This window comes from Mercenaria mercenaria, chromosome 6 (genome assembly GCF_021730395.1).
Source record: "Mercenaria mercenaria strain notata chromosome 6, MADL_Memer_1, whole genome shotgun sequence".
NCBI lineage: Eukaryota > Metazoa > Mollusca > Bivalvia > Venerida > Veneridae > Mercenaria > Mercenaria mercenaria.
Window position 1 is genome coordinate 40,865,776 of NC_069366.1, and position 13,293 is coordinate 40,879,068.

General features: G+C 34.4%; 2 protein-coding genes across 2 annotated transcripts in view; both read left to right on the forward strand.

Moving 5' to 3' along the window:
* Window positions 1–10,689, forward strand: part of LOC123549127 (thyrotropin-releasing hormone receptor-like) — a 51,305-nt gene extending 40,616 nt beyond the window's left edge. The window contains exon 3 of the mRNA XM_045336969.2: window positions 10,198–10,689. Within this exon, the coding sequence (XP_045192904.2) occupies window positions 10,198–10,689 (492 nt within the window). The remainder of the gene's footprint in view (window positions 1–10,197) is intronic.
* Window positions 10,690–10,701: 12 nt separating this feature from the next.
* On the forward strand, window positions 10,702–12,718 carry LOC128558124 (probable G-protein coupled receptor 139). Its single transcript, XM_053546978.1, has one exon. The coding sequence runs from the start codon at window positions 11,471–11,473 to the stop codon at window positions 12,605–12,607; it is 1,137 nt and encodes a 378-aa protein (XP_053402953.1). The 5' UTR covers window positions 10,702–11,470; the 3' UTR covers window positions 12,608–12,718.
* The last annotated feature ends 575 nt before the right edge of the window (window positions 12,719–13,293 follow it).

The following is a 13,293-nucleotide window of genomic DNA, read 5'->3' on the forward strand; positions in this document are numbered from 1 at the left end:
TATAGGGGTTTTCTCAAAATGTATATACATTTTTTATGCAAAACTGAACAGCGGCATATTTAGCATGTAATACTATCCGAGAAAAGACAGTTATAAGATTTATTAATATCCTTTGTAATGTATATATGAATTACCGATTTACATGTATTTTGTCTTACAAGCATTCTTAACAGCGTGGGCGCATTTAAAAAAAATATCCGTGAGGTTTCTAGCCAGCATTCGCTAGCAATGAAAACGGGTGATTATTCAACGATCAACATACCTTTTATTCAAGGATTTTAACCAATGACCACCTGGTAAGGATACAGACTCTCTTCCCCTGTGCCGCAAGAGGTTCGCCTGTTATAAATCAGGGAATCAAAACAACATATGTTACAAGTTAGTTGAATATTTAGTATCAAAGAATGTATATAGTGATTTTGGAAACATAGTTTCGTATTATTGCACTCGGGTCGCTGAAATGCTATTGTACAACGCACAATTTTGAATATGCACGATACAAAGCGTGACAGTTTAATGCACCGCGGTGAAAAGTGTCTTATTTGGTATTATACATGTATATTCTGAACTATTTCAAACCCTACAAATTTATTTCAATACGGCACTGAATTAATTGAGTTTTCCCGGTCACGTTATCAGGATATAAAAGATGGCTACATTGTATTTTTTTAAACCAATATTTACCGTGAGTTTTCAGAAGTTTAAATCTTTGTCCAAGTTCCCCAAAGCCGAGTATCTACACATACCATATGTATGCATGTGTTCGAAAAGGTACCCGACTAAAAAGGCTTTGTCAATAATGATAAAGGCTAGTCTCGACTACTAAGCTGGTTGGACCACAAAGAATTGCTCAAATGGTGTCAAAAATATAATTTAATAAATAAATAAACAGTTTTTTAATATGATCTGAATTTGACCTTGGACGCGTCCCATGCCTTAATGTTCACAAAACAATTTTCGGTCTCCGCTGGGTTTTAGATCGACATTTTGACAGCCAGTTTTAATAGTACTTAAAGATTAAATTCCTGTTGAAACTGATAATCCATACTGAGTAGTCACTTTAAGATAGTAAATTTATAACAAATTTTAACTTGCAATTCTGATATCAGATTATGTAAACACAAAGAGGCTATTTCCTTTGTTTATTTCCAAACATGCTGATACAAGACTCATTCAGGATGTTTTAGCTAAAATACAGTTATTTATTGGGTCTCGTTTCGACGGGGTTGAAAGATACATGTATGAGAACTTCCTGTATGTTTAGACAAACTGTTGAACTAAATCATTCATGATATTTCAATAAAACTTCTATTTTATCGAACAGTAGGTACAATTATCAAAATTAATGAAAAACAATTAACTTTTTCGTACAGAAGTCTACGAGAACACGGTATTTATACTGTGCAACAAAAATTAAACGGACTTTCATTTCATTCAGAATATTTGTTTTTTTTTCACAATATTTTGTACCGCATTTTTTCTTATATTGTTGTTAGGAAAAACTAGTCTCGGAATTGTATTGACGGACACATATTAAAACCAGGAATCGCCGCTATCTTCAAATCCATGTTTCAAGTTATATTTTTAATGCATGAACATATTAATTAACGTAAGGTATTATAGTAAAGTGGGTTCGAAACGTCGCATGTCATGTCGTTCGATTCGCGCCGAAGTTAAGTAACGCCAGAAATGTCTCAAAATATAAAAACGAAATGTTAAAGCATACGGATAATTGAAGATCCTGCTTAACGCAAGTAAAATGCGACAGAGTATTTAGATGACATCTGAATATTATTATTCAAACGTAGGTATTGCATAATAGCAGATAATTATATCACAATACACTAATTTGTACAGTGAAGGCAAAAGTTACTACACATGTAGGTAAAAAAAATCATATATACTCTAAGTATGTTTTCTTTTTTGCGAACCTTTAAATATTTTGAGAAAACCCCTACTGTAAGTACGCAGTTCGCTGTCCGCAGTCCGCGTCAAAGTAAGTTGAAAATCTCTAATAGCAGTTTACGGTCACCGCTAGGCTGAAAGTACACATAAAGTTCATCCACTGGTCCATTGTTAGTCCAGAATTGCAAACGTTGCACATTTGTTTGTCTACTGTAATTATTGAAAATGATAAAGACAATGATAATAGGGCGATTTAAAATAATAGTACGTTTTCCTCATGACTATATTTCCATTATAATTACACTAACATGTCTCAGGTCCACTTTACCATTGGTACGTACAATGATACAATGCGTGTGTTTCTTTATCTCCCAATCCAAATCATGGTCCCTTTTTTTCTTGAAATAATTCAGGCAGTTATTTCCATTGAACGATACAGTTATAAGTACATATGTAGGCGCAAACTTGTTGTGCAGTCAAATACGTAAAAGAAAAGTTTGACATTATGGTTACGCAACCCCATTCCCGATGATTTTTTTGTCAGTTTTGTCCCCGTAAGCAGGATTTGAAGCAAATAAATGTGATATTCGCTACTTTATTACAATAAGAATCATTAGAAACGTCAGATGTCCTCAGATTAGGCATTTGAGGTCAGAAACTGCCATTTTTGTTGATTTCATACTTTTTTCACGCTTCGTGTCGCCAGAGTTTGTGTGATAATAGAGCCAAATCATAAATTACAAACCAGATATCTAACACATATGATGTATTATCATATTTGTGTCGAATAGCATTTTGCTTTTTTCGAGAAAATTTATTATTGTCTCATACTGAGCAAAATCATAACTTCACATACCTCAATTTCGTCTTTTTTACGCGCAACACCAGCACCGGACGTCGCGCAGCCCATTTTAAGCGGGATTACCACCCGTGTTATTTGGAAGTTGTAGTTTACTAGTTATTTTCATATATGTGGCTGGATAACACCTAGGCATTTCGTGAAGATGCAACTTTTATGTTTTATATGTGAAGTATATGATATATGTAGTTCACTGATGCCGGTAGTCACAATCCTAACGTCAAATTAAGGTCAAGAATTAGGTCGAAGGTCATCAAGTGCAGTTTTTACAAATTTTATTTATATGGCCTCATATCTTTGCCATTTGATGAAATAAGTGAGCAAAAAAAAAATGGTATTTAATTGAAGCCAATGTATTTAACTATGAAATAAAATCACTACATGCAAATTAGCTTATTTGCATATTACATGTAATTAATATTAATGAAAGCGGCAAAATCGTACAAAATTACGATAAAAATTGGCATGTATGTACAGCTGTACAATAATTATAGTTTTGTATATAATTTTCATGATTTGAAAAAACAGAAAGGTAACAAATGGTATGTGGGATACTTATCTATTGATAAACGCAACTGTTTTTACCGCCATCGTACGTGTTTTATGTATAGTGGGTGGTGTGAGTTGACTTCTGACCAACAGTAATCTTAAGCAAAATTGTGTATTTTTTCCCCAAAAAAACCAAGGCATTTTGTTTTGTATTAGATACATATCTGCCGGTTATTTCAAGATATGAACCTTTTTTCAAAATGGCGACCAAGATGACCACCAAAGGTAAGTATGTTCAAAAGTATGCATATATATGACTGTTTACATATGTTTTAATGTAATTTATTGCAGTATTAAGATTGATAAATACAATTGATAATAAGCCCATAAGCCATGTAGGCAACCTCAGATAACCAGTATGGCGCTCATTTTTCGAAATGGCTGCCTGAAGTCAATGTGTTAAGGTTTCTTCGCATACATTATAGAGTTTACATAGTTGTTTTATGCAGTGTAGTGCAGAATTGTGATTGAAAAAAACACTATTTTAATGCAGGTTGACACCATCTCAGACAACCAATAAGACAGCCATTTTCAAAATGTCAGTATGTTCAGTTTTTCTAATATACTGGAGAATGTACAAAAGTTTTATGTAAAGTTTTGCAGTTTTTTGACGGATAATTAAACAATATACTATTTAAAACATATATTGGGTTTACATAGAGGATACAATTGGACTGGGCACCAAATGTATCTAGAGGTATAGAGAAGACAACTATGGATATCTTAGGTATATCGGAACGCAATCTTGGCTTTTCATACAGGCCACTCTGGATATTCTTAGGATACAGACAGGCAAACTGTGTATTATTGATACATGGGCAGGCCATTTTTGGTATTATTTGTATACAGACAGGCTAAATATTCATGCCACTATCGGTGGCTACGCCACTCGTGAAAATATCAGTTTTTGATGCTCACTTGTGAAATAAAACTGATATTTCACTGAAACAAACAAATATCCTCTATTATCTCATCACTCGCACTGTGAAAATATGAATTCTATATTTTCACACTGTGAGAGATATAGTTCCGCCCCCTCATACATTGTGTATGAATTTTAAATTATTTGCTTAAAACAGGATGAAAATTTTATTCGCCATTTGTTCTTTATTGTATATTTCTCGCTTCAAATTATTTTACTTAATGAGAATTTCATAACGTTATGCAGCAAAAAATAAAATGAAATGGAACTTTATGTTGTGTGCGTTTTTCTATCGTCACACCACGTCTGACGTCATGTCTTTCGTAAATATGGAATATATCTCATCTCGAAGTGAGAAAATGTACACATTTTCACTCGCGCTACGCGCTCGTGAAAATATTTGAAATTTTCTCACTTCTCAGTGAGATATATTCCATATTCGCTCAAAACAAACGTGTATTCTTCGTGAAATACCATATTTTATCCCTAAATTATGCAATAAGCAAGAAAGTACAACTATCCAGGTATTTGATTTTACACAGTAAATAGACTCTTACACAAATAATATAGAAACTGAAAAGCTGAAATTTATTATGCCAGAAGATGCAAGTACCCATAAAAATGACACAAAAAACATTTCTTACTATATTATAGGTAAACATGTAATAAACAGGTAAATACACGGGAGAGAGGTGCCTTTTAGTGATAATGGCCCTGGCAAGGTGATCCCTCGGACTATTATCACCTTGCCAGGGCCATTATCAAGCCCTCGGACTATTATCACCTTGCCAGGGTCATTATCACTCAAAGGCACCTCTCTCCCATTTATTAACACATATGATGGCGGTATAAACAGTTGCGTTTATCAATAGATAAGTATCCCACATATCATTTGTTACCTTTCTGTTTATTTTTAAATCATGAAAATTATATATAAAACAATAATTATTGTACAATACATACATGCCAATTTTTATCGTAATTTTGTACGATTTTGCCGCTTTCATTAATATTAATTAATATGCAAATAAGCTAATTTGCATGTAGTGATTTTATTTCATAGTTCAATACATTGGCTTCAATTAAATACCATTTTTTTTTTGCTCACTTATTTCATCAAACGGCGAAGATATGAGGCCATATAAGTAAAATTTGTAAAAACTGCACAAAACATAAAAGTTGCATCTTCACGAAATGCATGTGTTATCCAGCCACATATATGAAAATAATTGGTAAACTAATATATTTTTCAATTTATCTTTAGATTTCACCAACCATGTTTGAGTTTAAAAATCCGATCTAAGTTGATTTTATCGATGTGGGGTGGTGTGCACAGCAAAATTTTCGACGGATGTAGGCCTGGGCCTAGATATTTCATTTTCAAAGATATGAAGAATATGGGTATCGATACCAATTTCAATTACGAAAATATTTACATTTAAAAAAAAAAGGTAATGGACTATTAATTTAAACCAAGCAGAATTGTGTTCTGTCGGCATCTCTCCCACACCCGCAAACTGTGTAAGACAAGATGCCATGTAAAAAGGGGTAGTCATACTTATTTTACATATACTAGTATTCAATATTAAAGAAATTATCACATGTCAAGAATGTCCGTTCGACATGTATAATATGAATTATAATGAATTAAACATGTCTCCATAACGACCTGAAACGGCCGACATTGACTGGCAAATGTCAGCTGAATAGCCTTGTTTTTCCCAATATTTCCAGCACTTTAATTGAGCCGCACCATGAGAAAATCAACATAGTGCATTTGCGACCAGCATGGATCCAGACCAGCCTGTGCATCCCCTCAACATGGTCAGGATCCATACTGTCCGCTTTCAAAGCCTATTGCAATTAGAGAAACCGTTAGCCAACAGCATGGATCCTGACCAGACTGCGCGGATGCTGGTCGCAAATGCACACTGTTGGTTTTCTCATGGTGGGGCTCAATTGTGTTTTATGCAAGAATAGCGATAACACACGTTTGTTTCGTGAAACAACATCTATGGAATCCCTCAGGCTATGTTGGTGCCCTCCGGGCTCGTGCACCAACCAATCCCTCAGGATTCTACAAATGTTGTTACACGAAAAAAGGTGCTTAAATCCTATATTAATAAAGACCAAAAGACAAGAATGTGGTACAGGGAAATGTGCATTATGTCATCATTTTATGGACTCGACGCTTATATACAAACATCCGCAAATCTACTGCTACTAATCGTCGTCATACCTTCGAATAGCAAGATGCAATCGGTGTACTAGATATCCAACATTAAGAAGTAAAGAGCCTAAAAGACTTCTCACACGTTTTATGTACGTAAATTACTACGTTAAAGCTTAAAGCGCTGATATTATGGGTGTTTATATTCCAAGAAATGTAGCCAGATATGATTTTCTTTGACAATATGATTTCCCCATCACACTTATGATTGGAAAATTTCCTTCATGAAAAGTCTGTAAAATGTTATAAAATGCTGTTTGCCAGCCTTGACCATTACTAAGACTATCAGTTACATCAGAATGGCAAATGTTTCATCACTCATTCGTGATTGCCCATCATTAAAACTTATAATCGCAAATTACTTCCCGGAGACTTAGCTTAAAATGGTGGACAGATTCTAAAATCAATGTTAATTTGTTTATTGTTCAAAGACTCCAATATTGTTCAATAAAGTTTTCAGATCCTATTGCATTATTACTAACTTCTGAAAGTCATCTATCAAAAATAAAACGTATCTACCGGGAAAGAAACATAGTTAAAAAAGATAGAGGCTTGCATTCATTACCAATTAATTACATGCGGATGTTGAAAATAATTGTACAGTTCAACGCGATACGAATGCTGGGCCAGGAAATTGGTACTATTGAACAAACATCCGAGCAATATATCGACGAGGTTCTCAAGCCTCTCTTTAACATTTACGAGTTACAGTAGTAACAAGGATTCGAACCAATTCCTTACTCATTAAAATTTTCAAAACTTAGGATTTTAGACAGATCTGAACATTTTTCGTCGACACAATGCATTACTTCATCAAACTGTTTTCATGGTGTGATTTATACTGAATTAAAGTGATCAAATCTCGGCTCGAATCAATCGTCTCGGTGAAGAATGCAGCAGTAAATGAGTACCTAAACATGCTCAGTTCTTTTGACTACGCCACTTATATTGACACTCCGTCGGCAATGCTGATTTAACAAACTTTCAAGCAATATATCGACATGATAATGCCTTCTGGAACATTGTAAATTACAACAGTATCTAGGATTAGAGATCTTTTACCCAAAGTTACAATTTTAAACAGTTACAACAGTGGCCAAACGTGTTTCGAGCCCATCGTTTCGCTGCAGGCAGGGCGGTTAAAATAAAATTCATATCAAGGTGACTTCACATATCACATTGAACAATTAAAGCGTGCAGTTGGCGAGAACTTGAAACCAAGGACAACATTGGACATTCTAACCAAGAACGACATTGGGCATTCGAATCCAGAACGACATTGGACATTCGATACCAGAACGACATTGGACATTCGAACCCAGAACGACATTAGACATTCTAACACAGAACGACATTGGACATTCGATACCAGAACGACATTGGACATTGGATAACAGAACGACATCGTACATTCAAACCAAGAACACATATAATCTTGACTCTATTCAGCGACCCTGACTCAGTGTCAACATGGCTGACGGAAAGACAATGTATGTAGTTAATTTTCTTGTCTTTTTTCGTGTTTTTATGTGTGTGTGCAATGTAAGCGTAAAACTTTTAATAGCCATAATATCCTGTATTGGTAACATGATTTGTGTTACTAAATATTTTGTCCAACAAATCACTTTATCTTGCTGGAATTTATTTAAATGTACTCGAAAAAGTCATCAAAATGAACATTTTTATGTTTCCGACCGTTTAAAAGTACCTGAAATTGCAGTAATACCTTACTTATCAACTGTATTAGTTCAATAAACATCTCTATGACAACAGTATGGAAGTTTAAAATTCACTTTTATAGCTGAATGTGACAAGGATGGAGGTACCGGCGACAATAACTATCAGAACAAATCAACACCCTTTACAATATTTACAAATTTATTTACATAAAATGATTATTAACAATGAATAAATGATAAGTAGAAAAAACTGATTATAAGAAAGAAAAAAAATCAGAGTTCAATATCTCTAAATACAAAGTTCTATCACTGACAGTATCGTGGTAACGTGACGTGGCACAGATGTTTCAATTAATTTCGAACTTTAAATAGCACAAAAATATAACATATCTTCAGAGAAAGTCCCTTTAAACCGTGAATACGTTGACTCCGTTTTGGCTCCCTATGATGGTAGGTGATTGCATCCCTGAGCTGACTTCAGAGGATAATAAAAATCAGCGTCTTTGCGGTTTACGGCACAACCATGGGACGAAAGCTCTGCGCTGGGAAAATCACATCCAGGCGAGTGAAGACAAGTGAACCTCGGGCATTGTACTTCCAGGTTATGACATCGCCAGGTAAAATCTCGTCTGGCGGAAGAAGCTAAAATATATAACATATGGTAAGCACCATAGCAAAACAAATAAGTTAGGGCATAAAACTGCTCCTTTGGGTACACCATACCTCCGTAGGCTCCCATAAATAATAAGTGCTACTTATACAAAATATATGTGCTACTAAGTTCAGACGTCACGTGGTTATTTTAAAATACGTCACTTATTACTTCCATTATTACAAAAATTAATTACTTAAAAGTCTAAAATTGAAGTACGAAAAAGATATGAAAAGTTTATGATGAAACATTATAGATATGGAAATGATAAACTGCAGCTATTATTTACAACTACAAATTAACAAAATTCAATGCAAAACAAACGTTATACAATAGTTGGTATCGATATAGCATCAAATACCATACAACAAACGGACATTGTATGTATATGCTATAGACTGGCACAATATCTCAAATTACAATAATATATTACATACACAGTACTAGACTTGCCATATAAATTTATACATACCAGTGCAATACAATATCGGGGTTCCATAACAACGAAATGTTTGACATAAGTTTTTGAAACAGAGTACTTTACAATTATCATGTTACAAATTTCAGTACAAATCTAACATCTTATATAAACGAAACATTTTAGACTCCTCTTTCAAAATAATTTACAAAAGTCTGAAAAAATTGAATAAATTATCCTGACATACCGGAAGTAGCCAAAATCACATGCCGAAAAGTAAATGTTACAGAATTCTGTAGAATGCACATAAATTTACAAAATAATATCGTAATGCAAAAATCATACAAAAATCTAACAAATAAATTTCTTACCTCGATCGAGCATAAATTTCTAGCAAGAAAAATCAATCTGACATAGTAAATGTCACTACAGATACAATAAGGCCCGTATGTCAGTTTGTGACACTGAAAAACTGTATTGATTATGAGGTGGTTTTGGATTTGCGGATAATTCCTGACTGATATAGGAAACAGTGTTGGATAAAACAAAAACATAGCTGTTTGTCCGTGCTTCATGTATGAACCAGTCTGTGCTTCATGTATAAACCCATAGATGCTCGAAGTTCTGTCCCCCACCCCTCTCCCCTTATAGCTGTCTGAAAAATGTCAAAATATCTGTTTTAATATCAAATAATTCTGTTACAAAAAACATGTATATTTGATAAACTGACGCATTCTTTAATTCGGCAAAGAAATAAAACTGAAAAGTTTGCTTTAAAACTACTGAGTTACTAAAATGATAGTATTATCCGATTTAATCAACTATCAATATATTTAGAACATAAACTGTCATATCGACTGTACAATGGCTCGATCCACAACAAATATCGTACTTCCAAATAAATCAAAATCAGTTTCTTGCTGTTTTGTCTTTTTATGTTTATTCTAATGCGAGCGTGTCTCGAATAATTATTTTTATTTCAGATAATGTTCCTAGAATCTTTAGAAACACAGCTGGAAAACCAACATCTACAGCACGAAATAGTTCTGATGGAGCTGGTCGAATATCGAGTCCATAAAGTTATCAGTTTATATATTCCACCTATTCTACTTATTATGGGAACATTCGGAAACATGTTTTCATTTCTTATTTTGCGAAACAAAACAATGACAAGACAGTCAACCAATTCCTTTCTGTCGGCTTTAGCTCTGGCAGATTCGGTTGTTCTGTTTGTTGGTCTTCTGAAAAATTGGATCGGGGAGATGTCAGGGTTAGATATACAAAATCAAGCTGACTGGTTATGTAAGCTGACATCCCTGCTCATCTACAGCAGCAGTCATTTTTCAGTTTGGTTAATTATTGCTGTTACTATTGAACGATATATCGCTGTGAGCCAGCCACTTCATGCATCGAGATACTGTAAGCTATCAAGAGCAAAGCGTGTTATAGCACTGTTGACTCCTCTTTCAAAATAATTTACAAAAGTCTGAAAAAATTGAATAAATTATCCTGACATACCGGAAGTAGCCAAAATCACATGCCGAAAAGTAAATGTTACAGAATTCTGTAGAATGCACATAAATTTACAAAATAATATCGTAATGCAAAAATCATACAAAAATCTAACAAATAAATTTCTTACCTCGATCGAGCATAAATTTCTAGCAAGAAAAATCAATCTGACATAGTAAATGTCACTACAGATACAATAAGGCCCGTATGTCAGTTTGTGACACTGAAAAACTGTATTGATTATGAGGTGGTTTTGGATTTGCGGATAATTCCTGACTGATATAGGAAACAGTGTTGGATAAAACAAAAACATAGCTGTTTGTCCGTGCTTCATGTATGAACCAGTCTGTGCTTCATGTATAAACCCATAGATGCTCGAAGTTCTGTCCCCCACCCCTCTCCCCTTATAGCTGTCTGAAAAATGTCAAAATATCTGTTTTAATATCAAATAATTCTGTTACAAAAAACATGTATATTTGATAAACTGACGCATTCTTTAATTCGGCAAAGAAATAAAACTGAAAAGTTTGCTTTAAAACTACTGAGTTACTAAAATGATAGTATTATCCGATTTAATCAACTATCAATATATTTAGAACATAAACTGTCATATCGACTGTACAATGGCTCGATCACAACAAATATCGTACTTCCAAATAAATCAAAATCAGTTTCTTGCTGTTTTGTCTTTTTATGTTTATTCTAATGCGAGCGTGTCTCGAATAATTATTTTTATTTCAGATAATGTTCCTAGAATCTTTAGAAACACAGCTGGAAAACCAACATCTACAGCACGAAATAGTTCTGATGGAGCTGGTCGAATATCGAGTCCATAAAGTTATCAGTTTATATATTCCACCTATTCTACTTATTATGGGAACATTCGGAAACATGTTTTCATTTCTTATTTTGCGAAACAAAACAATGACAAGACAGTCAACCAATTCCTTTCTGTCGGCTTTAGCTCTGGCAGATTCGGTTGTTCTGTTTGTTGGTCTTCTGAAAAATTGGATCGGGGAGATGTCAGGGTTAGATATACAAAATCAAGCTGACTGGTTATGTAAGCTGACATCCCTGCTCATCTACAGCAGCAGTCATTTTTCAGTTTGGTTAATTATTGCTGTTACTATTGAACGATATATCGCTGTGAGCCAGCCACTTCATGCATCGAGATACTGTAAGCTATCAAGAGCAAAGCGTGTTATAGCACTGTTGGCGTTTGTATTCATATTACTCAATTTACATTTCATATGGACAGTGACATTGAACGACAGAGCGATTGGGAAAACTGTGATGCATAATTGTAAGGCTACACATCATTTTGTGTTTTTTATAACAACAATTTGGCCCTGGGTTGACGCAGCTTTGTATGCACTTGTACCTTTTCTACTCATCATAGTATTTAACATTTTAATAATAATACAAACATTACGGGCAACAACTTGGAGAGGTGAGGCACAGAAAGGACCGTTAATGAATGTTGAAAAACGATCAAACGATAATAATATCAAACTAACAGTAATGCTTTTATGTGTGTCGTTTACATTTCTCATATCGACATTTCCAATGTCAGTCGCTATGGTCCTTCACAATCAATGGGAAGAGGAGATGCATAGACCTTCAACAACCGTGCAGTTAGTTGCTCAAAGAAGACTACTGCGGACCATTGCAGAAATGCTGATGTATTTGAATCATTCAATTAACTTTTACCTTTACTGTGCTTTAGGACAAAAATTCCGGAATCAAGTGATAAAGACGCTTTGCCGAAGAAAAATCTCAAACACATCTAACGCTTCAGATCATAGTCAGCACATATACTGCTCGCGGGTAAATGGATCTCACAATCACAAGAGTACATGTATTGACGAGACCATATTATGACATTAACACAGTAACAAAAGTCTTCTTTGGAAAGTCAAACTAACTTGAGACGTCAAATAAAATATTTGGTATTATAATAAATTATGTTTCTCCCGGCAGAAATTGACAGACATAAACAAAATCAACAACGACCTGTCGCAAGCCAGCTTGATGACTTTCTGGCATAAAAGAATATTGTTTTCGGCTGGCGTTAAGAGAGGTCCATGCAGCATTAATAAGTACAGACTATCCAGTGATGCCTTTTTGCCACTGATCGTTGCAAGGCGATGCCTAACTATGTTTCATTATTGTTTATTTTGTCCTTTCAATGTATTTTGTGAACATGTCGTCAGCCATGTTGTCTGAAATGCTCGAACTGTTTTAAAACTACTCAGCAGGCTTTGACGGTAAATTAGAAGCATCCATTTCTCTAATTTTTTTTCTGGCATTACTCTATGATGACCTGATATGTCAGCTTTTGTTGACATTTCAGATTTTGCCTTTCCATGGCATCATCGTCATTATTCTAGCTGCTTCTCAAACATTTAATACGAAATACCATACATCTAAACACAGAAAATACCTCCTCACAAACATTCGAAAACGAAACACAATATATCTAGGCAAAAAATGCTATCTGTCAAACATTCGAAACGAAATACCATACACACCGTGTCCTATCGTTACTTGAAAAAACCGGATCAGTA

Bases quoted from the DNA above. Each gene is read 5' to 3' on its own strand.
- LOC128558124 (XM_053546978.1), top strand. From the start codon at position 11,471: ATGTTCCTAGAATCTTTAGAAACACAGCTGGAAAACCAACATCTACAG.